This window comes from Scyliorhinus torazame, chromosome 2, assembly GCF_047496885.1.
Source record: "Scyliorhinus torazame isolate Kashiwa2021f chromosome 2, sScyTor2.1, whole genome shotgun sequence".
Taxonomy (NCBI): Eukaryota; Metazoa; Chordata; class Chondrichthyes; order Carcharhiniformes; family Scyliorhinidae; genus Scyliorhinus; species Scyliorhinus torazame.
The window spans coordinates 329,356,316-329,377,571 of NC_092708.1; the positions used below are offsets into that span (position 1 = coordinate 329,356,316).

At 46.7% G+C, this 21,256-nt stretch overlaps 1 protein-coding gene across 3 annotated transcripts in view; it reads left to right on the top strand.

Moving 5' to 3' along the window:
• map4k5 (mitogen-activated protein kinase kinase kinase kinase 5) overlaps nucleotides 1-21,256 on the top strand; it is a 309,224-nt gene that overhangs the window by 151,664 nt on the left and 136,304 nt on the right. For all 3 annotated transcript variants that reach the window (XM_072489787.1, XM_072489786.1, XM_072489788.1), the window contains 3 exons: nucleotides 10,009-10,071; nucleotides 13,218-13,299; nucleotides 20,239-20,352. In XM_072489787.1, the coding sequence (XP_072345888.1) occupies nucleotides 10,009-10,071; nucleotides 13,218-13,299; nucleotides 20,239-20,352 (259 nt within the window). The remainder of the gene's footprint in view (nucleotides 1-10,008; nucleotides 10,072-13,217; nucleotides 13,300-20,238; nucleotides 20,353-21,256) is intronic.

Here is a 21,256-nt window from a genome sequence, read left to right on the forward strand (position 1 = left end):
CCGATCGGGGAATCGCCGCGCAATTGGACGTATCGACCCCAGTGATTGGGAACAGGTCCAATCACTTGGGACTCAGGGTCAAGGGCCGCCCCGGGAGGCGGGAAGCCCCTGGGCCCTATAAAGTGAGGGGCCAAGTTCAGATCGCTCTCTCTCTCCCTTCTTCGCCTGCTCGAGACCTCCGCAAGAACAGCAACCGGCAACCGTAAGTTTGAGTCCCGCGATCGCTATCTGATAAGGACTACTAGCCATCGACCTGTAGCAGCCTTTTGAATCCCGTGGGCCAGATCCGATTGGATAAGCCATTTGTTTCCCTGACCTGGTGGGCTCTTCCTAAAGTTAAGTATTTGCCAGTAGTGATAGGTTTATTATATAGATAGTAGGATTATTGTGTAAACATTACTTGTTGTATATAATAAATGACCGTTGATTTCAATCTTGCTAAGCGGTGTGCTGACTTATTAATCATAACTTGAACTTGAACCACGTGGCGGTATCAGAAAGATACCTGGCGACTCGTGAGCAAAGGTGACGTAATCAGAGCTAATAAACTAAGGCTAAAAAGAGCAACATAATTAGCGACTCCGCCGGGACCCGACATAGAAGTGGAAAACCACTCCGGGAGAACCCCAACAATTTGAATTAGAATCCAATCGAAAACAAAAACAAAAAAACCCACAAGTGTTAAAGCGGTTCTGGTTAATAATTCACAATTCGGAAGTGTGTGTGTGCATGCGTAACTAACAGGGTTATAAGGTAAAACTGATAGATTTTGTTGCGTCAAAACTGTCGGAAGTCTGTATTTTCGGAAATTAGCGCAAGCCGTACCCGCATCTACAACACCACGTTAGCCCCCTGTTCCAAATTTGAACGTAACGAGCAGATAGGAGAGATGGCCATGCAGGCAATGCAGCGCCTCATGAACCCCGAAGAATTTGCGGTCGCATCGATCAGCAGCGTTAGAGTGGGACAGTGTCCCATTTGGGAAGTGGAAATTCGCAAATTTCTGCAGGGCAAAGGATGGCCCATGTGGAATGATTTCTGCAATACTGACGATTCAAGTCCCGGAAGCATAGGGCATACTTGGTGGGAGAACCTGAGAGAGATCCATAAAAAGAGTTTAGCAAAAGCGCGCAAGCCGATGGCAATTGTGTCCTGTCTGGCACAATTGCGAGGCACAGAGGAGATCGTCGGGACGCTCCGCAAAGAAATGGAAGGCATACATCGTATGAGTAAAATCGATGTATGCGAAATGGAGAAAGAGAACTTGGAATTAAAAGGGAAATTAGCAGCAAAGGACGAAGAGGTGGCTGATGCCAAACGAGGTCACCAGTCTTGTCTGGCGCACCTGAGTAGTTTCCAGTCCCAGTATGAAAAGGCTTATCAGGACACGCAGCGTGCAGTCCTGGTAAAGAAAGAAACGGAAAAGCAGGTAGAGACGCTCCAGAAACAATGCAGTGATCTCAAGGCAGCCTTGAGAGCGCTCCACGCTGCAACAATGGAACAAAGGCAGAGTACCTTGGACCATGCAAAGTGCAGAAAGCAAATTGCAGACCTGCAAGCAATGCTTTCTGTGCAAAAGGGATTCCAAGACACCTTTGGGGAAGGTTTAGACCAGGAAGACGGCCCTGATTGGGAAGAACTGCAAGAGACAGCGCAGAGATATGTTCAGGGAGCATGTGCGCAGGGAAAACCCCAAAGGAGGAGAGCACCCCCACCCCCCACACAGCAGATAATACAGGCTCCCATGAACCCTGTAACAACTACCGCACCGCCACAGCAGACGAGGCGGAAGTCTTGTATTCCACCCCCCTCACAGTGACCCAATTACGGGACGCGTGTGCGAAAATCACACCGTTCCTCCCTGCTTCAGACCCACACCATTTCTTTGCCACCGTCAAACACCAGGCGACCATTACGGCATGGATGAAAAGGAGCAGGTAAAACTCACGGTCCTCAGCTTAGACCCATCGGTCGCAGCAGCCCTTCCCGACCCACAGAATGTAGGAGGAGGCACCCTTGCAGAAATGCACACCGCGATCCTGGATGCGATCGGGTACAACCGGGGCGACCCCGCAGACGGTTTAAATAAATGTAGACAGAAAAAGTCTGAACACCCCACAGTGTTCACAGGACGCTTGTGGATTCACTTTGAAGCCGTTTTCGGCAACGTAAACCGTGCCCATTTGTCCGCAGACAATATGGCCAAATGGACCCTCACCCTTATCTCCCATGCCACGGATGCAGGACAGAATGCCTGTAGTAATTATGACCCCTCGGAGGAGGCTCATAATGAGAAGTGGGTGGTCAAAAGATTGTCCCGTGTTTGGGAACAAGCGGCTCACGGTAAACCAGCAGCTAGAACCCCCGAGGAAAACCAAGCCGCCGCAGACGTGCAGGCAGTAAGAACCACTCTCCACAACCCCGCCTGGGTAAACGAGGGAAAGAGCAGCCCCCCAGCAAAACCGCAAGAATGCTACAATTGCGGACAGTTGGGACATTTTGCCAAAGAATGCAAGGCCCCTAAAAAAACCACAGAGGACCCAACAGACAGGCACTCTCAATAAGAAAAAGGCAGAGCCCATACATAGCGGTAGCGCCCAGTCCGATCAGACAGACTTGACCGGAACGGACTGACGGTGTACAGGCTCCCCCAGCTGGGTCTGCGATACCCTTTGGGATAGGTCAGGACGACCCGTAGTCGCAGCAAAGGTTAGGGGACAGCCGATCGAGCTTCTCTGGGACACAGGAGGGTCCCGCACAACCTTAAATTCCTCCACCCTTGGTAAGGACACGTGGCCCACCACAGCCACTATCACCCTCAGCGGCTTCACAGGCCACTCACAACAGGGACTTATCATGACCCCTGTACCCATCCAGATCGGAACTATTAACACGAAACACCCCGTAGTGTTAGTCGACCTGCCCCCAACAGCAGAGCACATTTTAGGGATCGATTTTATGAACTCTCTCAACCTCTCTTTCGATCCAGTCAACCAGTGTGTCTGGAAGACGGCGAAATCCGCTAGAGCCCCCGCAACACTCAATATAGGGGATTACATGAACAAGATTAGCACAGTAGGCGAGTTTTGGTTCAACCCCACCACACTCAGCATGGACCGACAGGTTAGGGCAGTCCTGCACAAGAACAGGGCAGCATTTGCAACCCACAAACACGACTGTGGACGGATGACCGGTTCCGTACAAATAACCGGACTGGACCCAAGACCCCCAAAACAGTACGGATTTCCCCTAGAAGCAGAGGGAAAAATCCTAAAGGTCATAGAAAGCTTATTAGAGCAGGGCGTCCTAAGATCGGTAGCCTCGACTAATAATGCCCCGATTTGGCCAGTAAGGAAACCCGACGGATCATGGCGCTTGACCATTGATTATCGGGAACTCAATAAAGTCACCCCCGCAGCAGCCCCCACCGTTGCAACAAGTCCCGAGACCATGCTCAAACAGGGACTCCATGCCCGATATTTCACGGTTTTGGACGTCCGTAATGGGTTCTGGTCCATTCCATTGGCAAAGGCGTGCCAGTATAAATTTGCCTTCACTTTCAGAGCGCAGCAATACACGTGGACATGCCTGCCACAAGGCTTCCACAACTCCCCCTCCATTTTCCACCGACAGCTGGCAAATGGACTAGCAAAATCTTCTCGCCCCGAATGTCTGGTACAGTACGTAGACGATCTACTACTGCAGACAGACACAAAGGAAGAGCACATTGAGCTTCTGTCCGAACTCCTGGAATTACTACACTCCATTGGCTGTAAAGTCAACCCCAAAAAGGCCCAAATATTGGAAGAAAATGTGATATATTTGGGTACTATCATCACACATGGCAAACGCGAGATCGAGCACAAAAGAATTGACTCGATCGCTAAATTGCCCCTTCCCCAACACGTTTCAGCCCTCCGGTCGTTTTTAGGACTGGTTGGCTACTGCCGAAACCACATTGACGGTTTCACCAGCAAGGCAGCGCCCCTCTCAGACCTCCTAAAGAAAGGAGCCCCCTGGGAATGGCTTCCGCAGCATACGGAGGCTGTGGAATCATTAAAACAGGCGCTCATAGCCGCCCCCGCACTACAAGTTCCCGACCCGCTTTCCCCTTACGCCATAGAGGTAGCGACCACAAACCGCACCCTTTCAGTCGTGCTCCTGCAGGAGCGGCACGACCAGCTAAGACCCGTAGCTTATGCCTCACGAATTTTAGATGCTGTGGAGCAGAAATTTTCAGCCTGTGAGAGGCACCTGCTCGCGGTTTTCTGGGCAGTCCAGTATTTTTCCTACATTACCGGACTGAACCCCATCACCATTTTGACCGAGCACACCCCCACCCAACTTTTACTAGACGGACGACTTAAAGACGGTACCGTCAGCCAAATCCGCGCTGCTAGGTGGACCCTTCTCTTACAAGGACGGGACATCACAGTAAAACGGACAAAGACTCACACATACTTAGCGGATAATCTACAGTACCCCGGAACCCCCCCATGAGTGTGAAATCATCTCGCCCCACCATAATACAGGCCCCTTTATAGCCAAAACACCCCTCAGGAAACTAGCCACTCCATCTCAGAACCCCCTCACCCGGACACGTGTGACCCCATTAGGATCTATGTGGATGGATCTTCCGCGATCCTGGATGGGCAATGCATAACAGGTTGTGGGATTTATGTGGAGGACGAGCAGGGACGCGCCCTCGAGGAAATCGCATTAAAATTACCCGGACATTTAGGCGCGCAGGCAGCAGAGCATGCGGCCATCGCTTACATTGTAGAGCACCCAGATTCCTTCCCCAGCCCAGCAGACATATATTCAGACAGTCTATACGTCTGCAACAGCCTCACTGAATTTCTGCCCCTCTGGGAAACAAGAGGATTTGTTTCCGCGGATGGGAAACCCCTCCCCTCAGCCCCATTACTCCGCCATAGTCTGGAAAAAGCCAAGAACAGGACGTTTGGCATTATAAAAGTCCGCAGCCACCATCGTTCCCCCCCCCCCCCCCCCAGAAATGTAAAAGCCGACGCGCTGGCTAAGGCAGGATCCAGGCATGGGTACTTTTGGAAGCCCCCCGAGAGCGCCCCAGTGAGTGCGCCAGTGAGTGCAGTTCAGGTCGCGCAGACTAGGATCGAAGATCTAGTAGAGGCCCAGAAGCAGGATAGCGCTCTCACTGAAATCGTGAAAGGGAAGTTTCCAGCCTCATACGAGAGGTACAGAAATACCATAACCACACATGACGGTGTGGTGCTGAAGGACACCCTTTATGTAGTTCCTGAGCAGGGTAGGAATCAAATGATCTGTTTATTCCATGATGGTCATGGACACCAGGGAATCGAACCCACCGCAGCCCACCTCAAACAGCTTTGTTGGTGGCCTAATCCTAAAGAGGATGTATCCCATTACATCGAGAATTGCCTCATCTGCGCACAGAACAACCCAGATAGATATGCCAAAAAGGCACAACTCAGCCACACCCGACCCGTTAACGGCCCCTGGACTAACCTCCAGATCGATTTTATAGGTCCATTGCCCCCTTGCAGGAATGGCTATAAATATGTTCTGGTGGTCATAGACACTTTTACAAAGTGGGTGGAAGCGTTTCCAAACCGCACCAACACCGTGAAAACCACCGCCAAAATCCTAACCCACCATATCTTTACAAGATGGGGACTCCCCCGCAGTATTGAGTCGGACCAAGGTTCTCACTTTACGGGACGGGTCATGCAGAACGTCCTCACAATATTTGGCATAACCCAAAAATTTCACATTGCGTACCACCCTCAGTCGAGTGGTATAGTGGAGCGCATGAATCGGACCCTAAAAACCACCTTTAGAAAAATGGTCCAGCAAAACAACACCACTTGGGATTCGGTCCTCCCCTTTGCGCTGATGTTTTTGCATAACACTGTTTCCACCTCCACAGGTTTCCCCCCACACATCGTCATGACCGGACGCCCCATGAAAGGGACAGAGTACTTGCTGGGTTTAGACCTGACCAGCCCTGAAGTTACGGCCCTCACCCATGAGAAAGCCGTTGAACAATTACTTACAAATGTAAAAACGGCTCAGTTAGCAGCCGCTATTAAACTGGGCACTAAAAGAAAACAGAGCAAGGCCTGTTTTGCTAAGGCAGTACATGCTACGGAGTACAATATAGGACAACAAGTGATGTTGTCAGTGTATAACCCCAGCACATGTCTGTCTCCGAAATACTTGGGTCCGTACTCCATTACGGATAAAATAAGCCCGTCGGTATATAAAATCAAATACCAAGATGGTAAGACTGCATGGTTTCACATAAACCAGCTAAAGGTTTATGGAGCACCGTCAAACCACTCCCACCACGTCATGCTTGACGCAGCAGACCAAACCCCGCCCACAGCCAACATAACCACACCCACCCCTTCCACGTCCAGCCCAGACACGGACGCGCCCCCGACTCCACCCACTAACTTTACACTCCGCCCCGGAACGCCCACAGACTGCAGCAGCACAGACAGCGACTGTGACTCTGACGACAGCCACAGCACACCTCCCTACTATCCTGGTCCCACACCCAGCAACTCCGACTTCGACTCCAGTGACCCCTTCCTCATCACTTACTTAAATAAACCACACCACCGAACCACACGGACGACCCCGACTTTGTCCCCACCCAACTCGACCCCACTCATTGGCACCGCGACAACTCCTGCAGACTCGTCCGCAACGACGAGGACGACCCCAACTCACACCACACAGCCCTTTCCGCCCTAATTCACTCCAGAGTTTGGCACCCGGGAGAAGGTGACGACCTCGGGTCTGACTCCCAAGCCGGCAATCCCTTTGCGACCCTGTTCGCAACAAGAGAACTGAGGTGTCCACATGATGATTTAGAGGGGACACTTGGTGAAAAGTGTTGCCCTTCCTGATGGAACCTGCAGAATGTTTTCCGTTGTTTGTATCATGTTGTTCGTCCAACGGGAGAATGTTCTCACCGCCACACATTCATTCACCTGAACTTTTTAACTTTCCCACCACACCCACCGCGGCCACACGCCCATTCTGCTGAAACCTCTGAGGACTTGCCTCAGACACCCACCACCGCCACACGCCCATTCGGCTGATACCTCTGAGGACTTGCCTCAGACACCCGATCGTAACTGCTCTTCTGATTTGACGGAAGAGTCAGAACAGCAACCCCACCATGATGACTACATTTTTGTCCGTTCTTGTCGGTTGCTCAGGCAGTGGAGAAACGGCGTGAGACCCGCCCTGCCTGGGGACCCCCCCCGTTGGTCAAAAACGCTCGGGTAGGGGACATACGGTATTGGTAGCCGTCCTACCCGGGGACTCCATCCAAATCTTACCCGATGCGGCCCATACGCACCTCATTCGACCTTTTCCTTTGAAAAACAGTTTTATTTATTTAGGCAACCTTTGGGTCGCTGCCAAATGCTATTTACATCCTAGAACATTTGGATGCTAAACTTAGCACTGGTCCGCCATTGGGAAGTGTGCCGTGTCCTAACATTTGTTTTGAAAAAAAAAAAATGGGGGAGCAGTCACATATTGTGACCAATTATAAGGGTTTAATTGGCCCCACGAAGGACAGACACACTAACACACCGGATATTAAACCAAGGTAGTTACAGATACTATGCTTGTCTTACAGAACTCCAGAAGCTCCAAGACCGGAGAAAACCAGCGAACACAGAAAAAGAAAAGAAAGAGGACAACCATGAGGACTTTGGTCATCGTGCTCAACATTTTTTTTTGACTTTTGGTTGCGCGGGAACGCGGACCCCATTACTCCAAACCCCCCTGCCACTAATGTTTCACTGCCCCGCAGTACCGAGGGCCCAGTCACCAGCCACGCTGCATTATCCTGGTGTGCCAAGTTCATAACTTGGTACTCCTTATCGTACGTCATTGAGGCACTGTTAGCATTGGCCATACTCTGCTGTGCAGTACAGACCATGCGCCTCCGCAAATGGAAAAGGAGAGCGTACCGCGCTCGAACCCCGGTATATCGGATCCGATCCCCGATATTCGGCTATGACCAGACCCCAGACCCCCGCGACCTATAAAGAATGAAGAGTATTCACTTGCATTATTACTGTAAATAAAGAAATGTACAAACAGTTTGCAAAAAAAAAAAATATGATCCTGAGCTTGACTGCCAAGCCAGGAAAGAGTATATTAAAAGTTGTGATTGTTGTTGTATGTTTAGGAAGATAGGATAATGCAATGTTTAGTGAGTAGAGTATTGAGGTAAAATTAGAGGTTCCCAGTTTTATTTTTTGATACATGCCCCTGCCTGACATAGCGCCCTCAAGAATTGTTTAGGTAATTTTTTGTGCATAGCTAGGGGCAGAGTAGTGGCCATGTAGGAGGTGCCCCCCCCCCCCCCGGGTCAGGGGACGAAGAGGACAAAATTTATGTGATCCTTCACGCTTTGCGTTAGGATCACAAGGCGGGAATGTAGCCACGTAAAATGGCTGCGTCCCGATTAATTTGGCCAAAACCCGACTTAAAATGGCTAACCGGAAAGGCTGCTGGGGAAAGCCGGTAACAAGACGGAAACGGAGAGCTGCAGACAGAATAGCATATTCGGCTCTGGGGAAGTTGGCCCAGATCGATACTCAGGGCTATTAACAGCCCATCCACCCAGACATCTGCAGTGTAATCAGCTATCCCCAGGAACAATTGCAACATATTAGCAATTGAATACCGGGCCAGACCTGTCGGCGCCTGCAGTGGCCGAAACAAAGGCAGGTGAACGACCACCCCCCGATCGGGGAATCGCCGCGCAATTGGACGTATCGACCCCAGTGATTGGGAACAGGTCCAATCACTTGGGACTCGGGGTCAAGGGCCGCCCCGGGAGGCGGGAAGCCCCTGGGCCCTATAAAGTGAGGGGCCAAGTTCAGATCGCTCTCTCTCTCCCTTCGCCTGCTCGAGACCTCCGCAAGAACAGCAACCAGCAACCGTAAGTTTGAGTCCAGCGATTGCTATCTGATAAAGACTCCTAGCCATCGACCTGTAGCAACCTTTTGAATCCCGCGGGCCAGATCCGATTGGTTAAGCCATTCGTTTCCCTGACCTGGTGGGCTCTTCCTAAAGTTAAGTATTTGCCAGTAGTGATAGGTTTATTATATAGATAGTAGGATTATTATGTAAACATTACTTGTTGTATATAATAAATGACCGTTGATTTCAATCTTACTAAGCGGTGTGCTGACTTATTAATCATAACTTGAACTTGAACCACGCGGCGGTATCAGAAAGATACCTGGCGACTCGTGAGCAAAGGTGACGTAATCAGAGCTAATAAACTAAGGCTAAAAAGAGCAACAAGGTGTATGGTCAAACTTTGTCGAAGATACCTAAGTGAGAGATGTAGCTAATAAGAGATGGTGACACCAAAATGCTTGCTGACAATAAATGGCAAATAAAATTCAATATAGCAAATTGAAGTGGTCATTTGGAGGCCATTTATCCCTTCAAAAGTAATGAAACTAATTGATGTAGAAGAACAAAGGATGTTGTCAGAATTGAGAGGATGCAACTATCTGACCAGATTGAACAGGTTGGGACTGTTTTGCTTGAGAAATAGACTAAGACCTGAGAGACGTGGTTCAAATTCAGCTGAGTTCATGTAAAGAAACAGTTTCCACTTAATGGATAATTTCAGAAAAGACAACATAAATACATCAACAGACAGATGTAATAAAGAGTGATGAGAATGTGAAACTCTGCCACATATAGTGTTGAAGAAAATCACATTTGTGTACTTAAGGAAGGCTTGATGCATTCATGAGAGATGAGGAAATTGAGGAATACATGGGAGGGGGGGGGGGGGGATGGAGTTCATGTATAAATGTTGGATATGACAGATGGGCTGAATGGCCTGTTTTGTTTATATATTCTGTGGTCAAACATTGCAACATTCGGTTATCAACTTTGCACCTTGATTTTTTTAATGCATTACATTATTGTGACTCATGTTTCTACTCATAGGGCTTTGTTCTTGATGAGCAAGAGTGGATTTCAACCCCCTAAGCTGAAAGACAAAGTGAAATGGTGAGTACATGTCCCTTTTGTGCCAGCAAATCCGTGCCAAGGAGTGAGTTGCAACTAATCTAAATTGAATTCACACAATAAATACAATGAAGAAGGCAGTGGCTGCTTTGGCCCGTAATAATTAATAACCTTTATTAATGTCATAAGTAGACTCGCATTAACACTGCAATGAAGTTACTGTGAAAATGCCGTAGTCGCCGCACTACAGCCCTATTGCAGCATCTAATTTGTTTCATAAGTGAGCTCCAGAGTTTTAGCCTTCACCAATTTCTTCAGGAGTCCATATTATTTATCGATCATTCAATTTGGAGAATTAACTCCGGAGATTAATTCTAAATATTCTTTTTACTGGTTTGAGCTTGTTGCCCCTTGATCTTACAAAATATCTTGGAAGTTTTTTAATACTGTTTTAGGTTTATCATCTAAAACAGGAGTTCTCAACATTCATGCTTTCAATGATCCCCTCCCATGTTAGAAAAAGGCATAGTGGTTAGCAATGTTGCTTCAAAGCGTCAGGGTCCAAGGTTCGATTGACGCTTGGGTCACTGTCTGTGCAGAATCTGCATGTGCTCCCTGTGTCTGCGTGGATTTCATCCGGGTGCTCTGGTTTCCTCCCACAAGTCCCAAAAGATGCGCTGTTAGGTCATTTGGACTTTCTAAATTCTCCCTCTGTGTACCCGAACAGGCGCCGGAATGTGGTGACTAGTGGCTTTTCACAGTAACTTCATTGCAGTGTTAATGTCAGCCTACTTGTGACAATAAAGATTATTATCATATAAAATGAGACACCCTGTACTCGACGTGATTTTTTTTCTGTTTAAAAAATAACTATTTTTGTTTTATTTACTTTGTGAAACTTTTATGCTGGCATTGAGCAGCAAGGTATCTTGTACAAACATGGTGAATGTTTATTCTGGCTCAACACTTGCTTACTTTGTAGTCATTGCTGAAAATCTAGCTGCGGTTGTGCTAAATACAGCAACACTCCAGTGCTGCAGAGGAAACTGTGCTGAATTCATCAAAGCAACCACTCCAAAATGTCTTCCGTGACATTTCACTGAATTTGGATTATTAATTTGGGAGCAAATAGAGCTGAATCAAAACTAAACCTGATATAAATACTGCTGTAGAAGTCAGTGACCAAAGAGACTTGTCTAACCATGTGAAAATGGTAACCAACAATGAGAATCCGAATTGGCTGTGCATACAACTGTCTTAGCATCTCTGCGACAATTCCACTTGTCTCAATATGGTTTGATGGAAGGGAAATCATGTTTGACAAGTCTGTATTTATTGAGGGTGTAACTAGCAGGATAGATAAAGGGGAGCCAGTGGATGTAGAATATTTGTATTTTCAAAAGGCATTCTTTTTAAAAATATATATTTTTTATTCTCCTTTTTCACATTTTCTCCCAAATTTACAACCATCAATAAACAATAATCAGTAACGAATGTAATGTCAATCCCCATATCAATAACAGCGATCCCATCCTCCCACCAAACCCCAGACATTAGCCCGCATGTTAACATAAACAAATGACAAAAAATAATCACCCATAGTCACCATCAACACATACAGTTGTTCCCCCCCCCCCAATGTTCGATGTGATCCAATTCTCGAAAGTGCATAATGTATAATGCCCATGAATTGTAGAACCCCTCCATCCTTCCCCCTCCATTCAAATTTGACTCTTTCAACCATTAAGAATTCCAGCAGGCCCCCCTGTCACGCCAGGGCACAGGGTGGAGACGTTGATCTCCACCCGAACAGGATCCGCCTTTGGACGATCAACGAGGCGAAGGCTACAACATCTGCCCCCGGGGAATGTTCACACACCTCTTCTAGCCCCTCAAAGAGCCGGCTCATCCTCGCCCTTGTAAGGTGCGCTCTATATACCACCTTCAGCTGTATCAGCCCCTACCTTGCATACGAGGTGGAGGCGTTCGCCCCCCGGAGCACGTCACACCGGAACCCCTCCTCCACACCCTCTCCCACCTCTTCCATCCACTTTGCCTTGATTTCAAAAGGCATTCATGAGGGCAGTTGAAGATGGGAAAAATGCAGGCCGAGCCAGTTATGTCCACACCCCATGAAATAATTTTTTTTAAAAATCAACAAGGTGCTACATGAGATTGTGCAAAATTAGGGCCCATGGTGGCATAGTGGTTAGCTCTGCTGCCTCACAGCACCAGGGACCTGAGTAGCCTTGGGTGTCTCTGTGTGGAGAATGCACTTTCTCCCCTTGTCTGTGTAGGTTTCCTCCGGGTGCTTCGGTTTCCTTCCACAGTCCAAAGATGAGCAGGTTAGGTGGATTAGTCCAAAAGGTTAGGTGGGATTACTGGGTGATGGGTAGGGTGGGGGCATGGGGCTAGATAACTCTTTTCAAGGATCGGTGCAGATTCGACGGGCCAAATGGCGGCATTCAGACTAGGGATTGTATGATTCTTTGGGATTTGGAGTAATAATATTGGCTGGCATGGATTGAAAACCGGTTAATGGACAGAGCTGAGAGTAGGATTCATGGATAATTTTTAGGATGGCAGAGTGTGGCACGTGGGATGCTGTAAGGATTTATGCAGGGGCCTCAACAATGTGAAATATCCAGGTTTGCTGATAATATAAAGCTAGATGGGAAAGTAAGCACAGGGGTGCGAATAGACCGGTTTAGTGATTGGGGAAGAAGGTGGAGTATTTGTGGGGAAGTGTGAACTTCATAACTTTGGTGGGAAGGATGGAAGAGCAGATTTTGTTTTTAAGATGAGAATGTATGCAGAGGGAATGAAATACTGTGGGATGTCCTAAGGCTTTGAGAGACACCCTATAAATGCAGGTCCTTTTCACAGAGGAATTTCTGAAATGATTTTCAGAAGTATAAATTTTGGAATCCTAATATCCTACAAGGGTGACAATGAGAGTATTACTATGTTTGGCAAATTAACATTCAAAATATAAAAGATCTGCAATTACTATGTACATCGAGCATTTTTATTTCTTCCTGCCTATCATATTTAACTAATGAAAATAACAATTAGCACAGTTATAATTGAAGACCATCACAGACAATTGTTACTGATATTGTCAAAATTATTGAAAATGGTTGATTTCTTTTCACAAACTAGTATGACACCAAGTTCATTTATTTTAGGAGCACAACATTCCACACCTTTCTTAAAGTAGCATTGACAAAAAATCCAAAGAAGAGACCAACAGCAGAGAAGCTACTGACTGTAAGTAAATTTCATTGTTAGTCATAGAAGTAATGTTGGGGGAAATGGAATAAGGGAAGTGAGAGATGGGACCTAATAGAAAGATATTGCTGCAAGCCCATAGCTTGATTTTTTACCGTACCAAAATAAATGGGTCGAAACTTGAGGATCGGTTTAGCAGCTGCGATGGCTTCTACAGCCGACCAGTTGGTGTTTGTCTTTTTCAAGTGGACTTAGCAGGTCAAGAAGGTTTTGGGAGAGAAAGAAGGTTCCTTGTTCCTCATTAGTTCTGTTGTTTCACATTTGAAGATAGGCTCCTCAACAGAACATTCTTGGTGATCGGGAGAAAGCCTCTCCGATGTTGAAGTTCTTCGTAGAATTATAATTTACAGTGCAGAAGGAGGCCATTCGGCCCATCAAGTCTGCACCGGCCCTTGGAAAGAGCACCCCACCCAAGGTCAACACCTCCACCCTATCCCCATAACCCAGTAACCCCACCCAACACTAAGGGCAATTTTGGGCACTAAGGGCAATTTATCATGGCCAAGCCACCTAACCTGCACATCTTTGGACTCTGGGAGGAAACCGGAGCACCCGGAGGAAACCCATACACACATGGGGAGGATGTGCAGACTCCGCACAGACAGTGACCCAAGCCGGAATCGAACCTGGGACCCTGGAGCTGTGAAGCAATTGTGCTATCCACAATGCTACCGTGCTGCCTTGGTGGTTCTTCTTGGTGGTTCCTGGCTGTTTCAGTTGCGAGTGCCGATCTGCTATTGTCCCTGACATTGTCAATCAAGATGGTTTCTTAATACCTCTTTTATGCAGTTCAAATGGCTGCTGTTTTAATTTTCAAGGAGTCCTTGTTTCACTTGGTGAAGACGTTAATTATGCTGTGCTCCTTTGAAGCCCATTTCTACCTCTTGGTGTTTCAGGAGGATACAGTGGATATCCCTGAGGAATTAAAAAAATATTTTAATGACTCTTTGTAGCCAGCTGTAGAGATAAGGGTCTAACGAGGTTTGAATAGTCACAAAGGTGCCATATTGTCTGTTCATATTTACATTTTGAAAAAGGCTTTTATGTAAAGGTGACACATTTGTAACAGTGGTGATGAGCCACCACGGTTAATAAAAGTTTGTGCACAGTGCTGTCAGGTAGGATGTTTATAGTATTTTGGCCCAGTGATTTACAAAAAAGATAAGGATGAACAAAAAAAGCAGGAGAGGAGCCAGAGAGTTAAAAGCGCGGGAGAGGAGCTGGAGATTTAAAAGCGCAGGAGAGGAGTCTGAGATATAAAAGCGGGAGAGGAGCAGGAGATTTAAAGCGGGAGAGGAGCCTGTGGTCGTTCCCCTTAGTAACAAGTATACCACTTTGGATACTAGTTTGGGGGGGGGGGGGTGACTTACCATGGGTAAGCCATGGGGTACAGGTCTCTGGCACAGAGTCTGTCCCTGTTGCTCAGAAGGGAAGGGGGGAGAGGAGTAGAGCATTAGTCATTGGGGACTCCATAGTTAGGGGGACAGGTAGGAGATTCTGTGGGAACGAGAGAGACCCGCGGTTGGTGTGTTGCCTCGCAAGTGCCAGGGTCCGTGGTGTCTCGGATCATGTTCTCGGGATCCTGAAGGGGGAGGGGGAGCAGCCCCAAGTTGTGGTCCACATAGGCACCAACGACATAGGTAGGAAAAGGGATGAGGATATAAGGCAGATATTCAGGGGGCTAGGGTGGAATCGTAGAGCTAGAACAAAGAGTTATTATCTCTGGGTTGTTGCCCGTGCCACGTGCTAGCGAGACGAGGAATAGGGAGAGAGAACAGTTGAACATGTGGCTACAGGAATGGTGCCGGAGGGAGGAATTCAGATACCTGGATAATTGGGGCTCATTCTGGGGTTGGTGGGATCTCTACAAACGGGATGGTCTACACCTGAACCAGAAGGGTACCAATATCCTGGAGGGGGAAATTTGCTAATGCTCTTCGGGAGGGTTTAAACTAATTCAGCAGGGGGATGGGAACCTGAATTGTAGTTCCAGTGTACAGGAGGTTGAGAGTAGTGAGGTCATGAGTAAGGTTTCAAGGTCACAGGAGTGTACCGGCAGGCAGGAAGGTGGTTTGAAGTGTGTCTACTGCAACGCCGGGAGCATCCGGAATAAGGTGGGTGAACGTGCAGCATGGGCTGGTACCTGGGACTTCGATGCTGTGGCCATTTCGGAGACATGGATAGAGCAGGGACAGGAATGGCTGTTTCAGGTTCCGGGGTTTAGATGTTTCAGTAAGCTCAGGGAAGGTGGTAAAAGAGGGAGAGGTGTGGCATTGTTAGTCAAGGACAGTATTACGGTGGCAGAAAGAATGTTTGATGAGGACTTGTCTACTGAGGTAGTATGGGCTGAGGTTAGAAACAGGAAAGGAAAGGTCACCCTGTTGGGAGTTTTCTATAGGCCTCCGAAAAGTTCCAGAGATGTAGAGGGAAGGATTCCAAAGATGATTCTGGATAGGAGCAAAAGTAACAGGGTAGTTGTTATGGGGAACTTTAACTTTCTAAATATTGACTGGAAATGCTATAGTTCGAGTACTTTGGATGGGTCAGTTTTTGTCCAATGTGTGCAGGAGGGTTTCCTGACACAGTATGTAGATAGGCCAACAAGAGGCGAGGCCACATTGGATTTGGTACTGGGTAATGAACCAGGTCAAATATTAGATTTGGAGGTAGGTGAGCACTTTGGTGATAGTGACCACAATTCGGTTACGTTTACTTTAGCGATGGAAAGGGATAGGTATATACCACAGGGCAAGAGTTATTGCTGGGTGAAAGGCAATTATGATGCTATTAGGCAAGACTTAGGATGCATAGGATGGGGAAGGAAACTGCAGGGGATGGGCACAATTGAAATGCAGAGCTTGTTCAAGGAACAGCTACTACGTGTCCTTGATAAGTATGTACCTGTCAGGCAGGGAGGAAGTGGTCGAGCGAGGGAACCGTGGTTTACTAAAGTAGTTGAATCACTTGTCAAGAGGAAGAAGGAGGCTTATGTAAAGATGAGACGTGGAGGTTCAGTTAGGGTGCTTGAGAGTTACAAGTTAGCCAGGAAGGACCTAAAGATTGAGCTAAGAAGAGCCAGGAGGGGATACGAGAAGTCCTTGGCAGGTAGGATCAAGGAAAACCCTAAAGCTTTCAATGAGTATGTCAGGAATAAAAGAAGGACTAGGTTAAGAGTAGGGCCAGTCAAGGACAGCAGTGGGAAGTTGTGCGTGGAGTCCGAGGAGATAGGAGAGGTGCTAAAGGAATATTTTTCGTCAGTATTCACACAGGAAAAAGACAATGTTGTTGAGGAGTATATTGAGAGTATACTGAGATACAGGCTGCTAGACTAGACGGGATTGAGTTTCATAAGGAGGAGGTGTTAGCAATTCTGGAAAGTGTGAAAATAGATAAGTCCCCTGGGCCGGATGGGATTTATCCTAGGATTCTCTGGGAAGCTAGGGAAGAGATTGCAGAGCCTTTGGCTTTGATCTTTATGTCGTCATTATCTACAGGAATAGTGCCAGAAGACTGGAGGATAGCAAACGTTGTCCCCTTGTTCAAGAAGGGGAGTAGAGACAACCCCGGTAACTATAGACCAGTGAGTCTTACTTCTGTCGTGGGCAAAGTCTTGGAAAGGATTATAAGAGATAGGATGTATAATCATCTGGAAAGGAATAATTTGATTAGGTAGTCAACACGGCTTTGTGAAGGATAGGTCGTGCCTCACAAACCTTATTGAGTTCTTTGAGAAGGTGACCAAACAGGTGGACGAGGGTGAAGCAGTTGATGTGGTGTATATGGATTTCAGTAAAGCGTTTGATAAGGTTCCCCACGGTAGGCTATTGCAGAAAATGCGGAGGCATGGGATTGAGGGTGATTTAGCGGTTTGGATCAGAAATTGGCTAGCTGGAAGAAGACAAAGGGTGGTGGTTGATGGGAAATGTTCAGCCTGGAGTTCAGTTACTAGTGGTGTACTACAAGGATTTGTTTTGGGGCCACTGCTGTTTGTTATTTTTATAAATGACCTGGAGGAGGGCATAGAAGGATGGGTGAGTAAATTTGCAGATGACACTAAAGTCGGTGGAGTGGTGGACAGTGCGGAAGGATGTTGCAGGTTATAAAGGGTCATGGATAAGCTGCAGAGCTGGGCAGAGAAGTGGCAAATGGAGTTTAATGCAGAAAAGTGTGAGGTGATTCACTTTGGAAGGAGTAACAGGAATACAGAGTACTGGGCTAATGGTAAGATTATTGGTAGTGTGGATGAGCAGTTCATGTACATGGATCCCTGAAAGCTGCCTCCCAGGTTGATAGGGTTGTTAAGAAGGCATACGGTGTGTTAGCTTTTATTGGTAGAGAGATTGAGTTTTGGAGCCATGAGGTCATGTTGCAGCTGTACAGCTGATCAGAGGATTGGATTGGGTGGACAGTGAGAGCCTTTTTCCTCGGATGGTGATGTCCAGCATGAGGGGACATAGCTTTAAATTGAGGGGAGATAGATATAGGACAGATGTCAGAGGTAGGTTCTTTACTCAGAGAGTAGTAAGGGCGTGGAATGCCCTGCCTGCAACAGTAGTGGACTTGCCAACGTTAAGGGCATTTGAATGGTCATTGGATAAACATATGGATGATAATGGAATAGTGTAGATGGGCTTTAGGTGGTTTCACAGGTCGCAACATCGAGGGCCAAAGGGCCTGTACTGCGCTGTAATGTTCTATTGTTCTATGTATTTATGTTGGGATGGTATGTTAATTTGAAGAAAATTTGGAGGTGATAATCCCATGCACCTGCTACCTCTGTTCTTCTAAGTGCTTACAGTCACAGGTTTAGGAGGTGTTGTTGATAAAGCCTTGGGAGTTGCTGCGATGCATCCTGTGAATAATGTACACCGTAGTCATAGTATGGTGTTTTTCAAACTGTTTTCCCTGGGACCCACTTTTGCCAACTGGCCGAGCTTGTTGCTACCTTAATTCTGAAAGGGGAGCTTACTTGGTCCTCATGATCTTGCATGAATCAGGTTCAAAGGAGAAGAGGGCAATGTGCAGACTTAGCCAGTTCCTTTGTACCGTCTTCATCTTTATGAAAACGGATCCCATCTCGAACATGAGGTCGTCTTGAAGGGAAATAGCAACAAAATACTTGTTTTACTCAGCACTGGATACTCCTTGGAGATGCTACTCCAGAATGCTGACAGCTTAATGGGCTTTTTGTTTAATGTGGTATCACAGGTCAGCTACAGCACCGTAGTCTTGTAATTTGGGAGTCAGCTGTCAGTTAATAACTGCCTCTGGGGTCTCGACATCAAAAGGAATTTTTCACCTACCCATTCTCTTTCAAAATCTGAAACTTCTCCACCATGGCCTTCTTCTGCACTGTAAATTTTATGATTTGCCAGTACTCCTCTGAATATAACACGCATGGGCTTTACATCCTTATTTGCATTGACACAATTGACAAAACCGTACTTCAATAATTCATCTTTATACTGCTTTGTTTCCGAGTTAAGTTTCGTCTTTGAAGGCTGTTAACCAGAGGCACTGGAGCTCTATATCGAGCTAGCACTTCTCTGTCCTGCCCTGGATTCTCCTGAGCAGCTCTATCCAGCAGATTCTCCTGTCCAGTAGGTACACTGCCTATTTAAGTCTCTGGCTGTCTCTTACTTTAAAACTGTCCATCTTCACAGTCCTCTTTCCAGCAGCTGGAAAATTGAAGTAACTCTGCTATGATTTAGTGGCAAAAGCACATACATGGAGAGGGACTTGACATCAAGTGTACGTGCATGGCATGTAACCTGCTCTCTGCTGCCGCTTCTGGCTGAAAGACTCCACACAGCCTAATTTATTTTCATTTAAAAGGCGGCAGTAGTTGCCATTTTCAATGTAAAAGTTGATAACTGCCATTGGGCGCTTCTCCCATGATCGAGACCACCGCGGGAACGGAGAAACCCTGCAAACACCCAGGCCTGCGACCCGCACTTTGAAAATCCCTGTCATAGTACATTAATAGTGAACAGATTGGATGTTGCGGACGGCATGGCAGCACAGTGGTTAGCACTGCTGCCTCAGTGCCAGCAACCCAGGTTTAATTTCAGCCTTGACTGTGGAGTTTGCACTTTCTCCCCATGTCTGCGCTGATGTCCTCCAGATGCTCTGGTTTCTTCCCACACTGCAAAAAAAAAAGTGCAGATTAGGTGGATCGGCTGTGCTTAATTGCCCCTTAGTGTCCAAGGATGTGTAGGTTGGATGAGGTACGGGGATGGGGCGAAGGAGTGGGCCTGAGGTGGGGTGATCTTTCAGAGGGTTGGTGCAGACTTGATGGGCCAAATGGCCTACTTCTGCGCTGTAGAAATTCTGTGATTCTATTGCTGGGGTTCTAGGGGCATTGAATCCATCTGGGGTGGAAGCTTGGTCAAGTGAGAGGAAACACACACGCCATGAGCCCAGAGCCAACTAGGATCAGAAAACTGACCTGAAAGATGTAAATGATTTCCCTAAAAGGGATTTTTTCATTATCGTTATCCGTGGGCTTAGTTGTGGAATTATAGTGTGATTTGATTACAACTATTACTTTATACATTTGAGTTCCAAATTATTAAGCTGCTTTATTTTACAGACAGTATCTGGCTTGGTCTCACTGAAGGATTCTGACTTTGGAATGATTAGGAAAGTGAATCCTCCTTAGCTACAAGGGTAATGACAGAGGACTGAATAAGTGCAAATTTTACCAAGAGTGCAAGAATAAACTCAGCAACTTGTAGGCCAGTTGGTTTAACCAGGGTGGTCCAGACAGTGCGTGTGCGCATGCGAATGCGAGTCTCGGTTAAGTCTAAATCAACAGTGGCATTTGATTACAAAATGTGTTAGTTATATGTACACCAAGCTTTATTCAATATCCAGTTTTGAGCGTTTGTAATTATGTTTTTGTTTTTGCTTTTTCAGCATTCATTTTTAGCACAGCCGGTCTTGTCCCGATCATTGGCATTAGAATTGTTGGACAAAGTCAATAATCCTGAAAATCACCATTTCAGTGAAATAGATGATGATGACCTCGAGGTAAGAAATACCATGGTTATGATCATTTGTTTTTCACAGCTCTACCCTTGTACACTTTGCATTGATCTTCAACCACGCACTTCAAATTAAAGACCAAATACAATTATCAGATTAAAACCAAAATGCTGCACATGTTGGAAATCTGAAATTAAAACAAAAAATGTTGGAAAAACTCAGGTTTATTATTAGATTAACTGAAAAGGGCGAACCATGGGAAATAGACCAAGGGCACCACATCAGAAATGAAATCGAAGGAAGGACAACAGTGTAAAATACATCAGACAGAGTGCAGTGTCAAGCCAAATGCAAATGGTGGACCCAATGCAGTTAATAAAGCCAAAATGAGGTTTTACTATATGCCCAAATTTGAAATGACAGTTTGACTGCTCAGTCACCATTTACTTATGTTACTGCCAACTAAATGAAGATCTCAGACCATTAATTACAAACCAGTAAGCAGCACTCAATTGGTGCTTTATCCAAATGGAAAGGATGTATTAATGAAGATAAACAGATCAGTGACCTCTGATGAAGAATGCTTTTGCATAATCAGTGTAACAGGCTAATGGCACATTGTTGACATTGTTCTAGCAACCTGAGAAATTATATGTACAGAAGAGTTGACATTTTTCTCTTTTGTTTTTGAAAAATATTTTATTGAGGCATTTATATATTTACACAACAAACACAAAAACAAAATAAGGCAATCGGGCTGCAAATAATCAAACCAACTAAATACCTAACCCCTCACCATCCCGCCTCCCACTCCCCAACCTCTTTTTTTTCCCCGCCCCCCCAGGATTAACGGCTGTCACCTCTGGGCAAACCCCTCCACAGACCCTCTCAAGGCGAACTTTATCTTCTCCAGCCTGAGGAACTCTGCCAGGTCACTCATCCACAACCC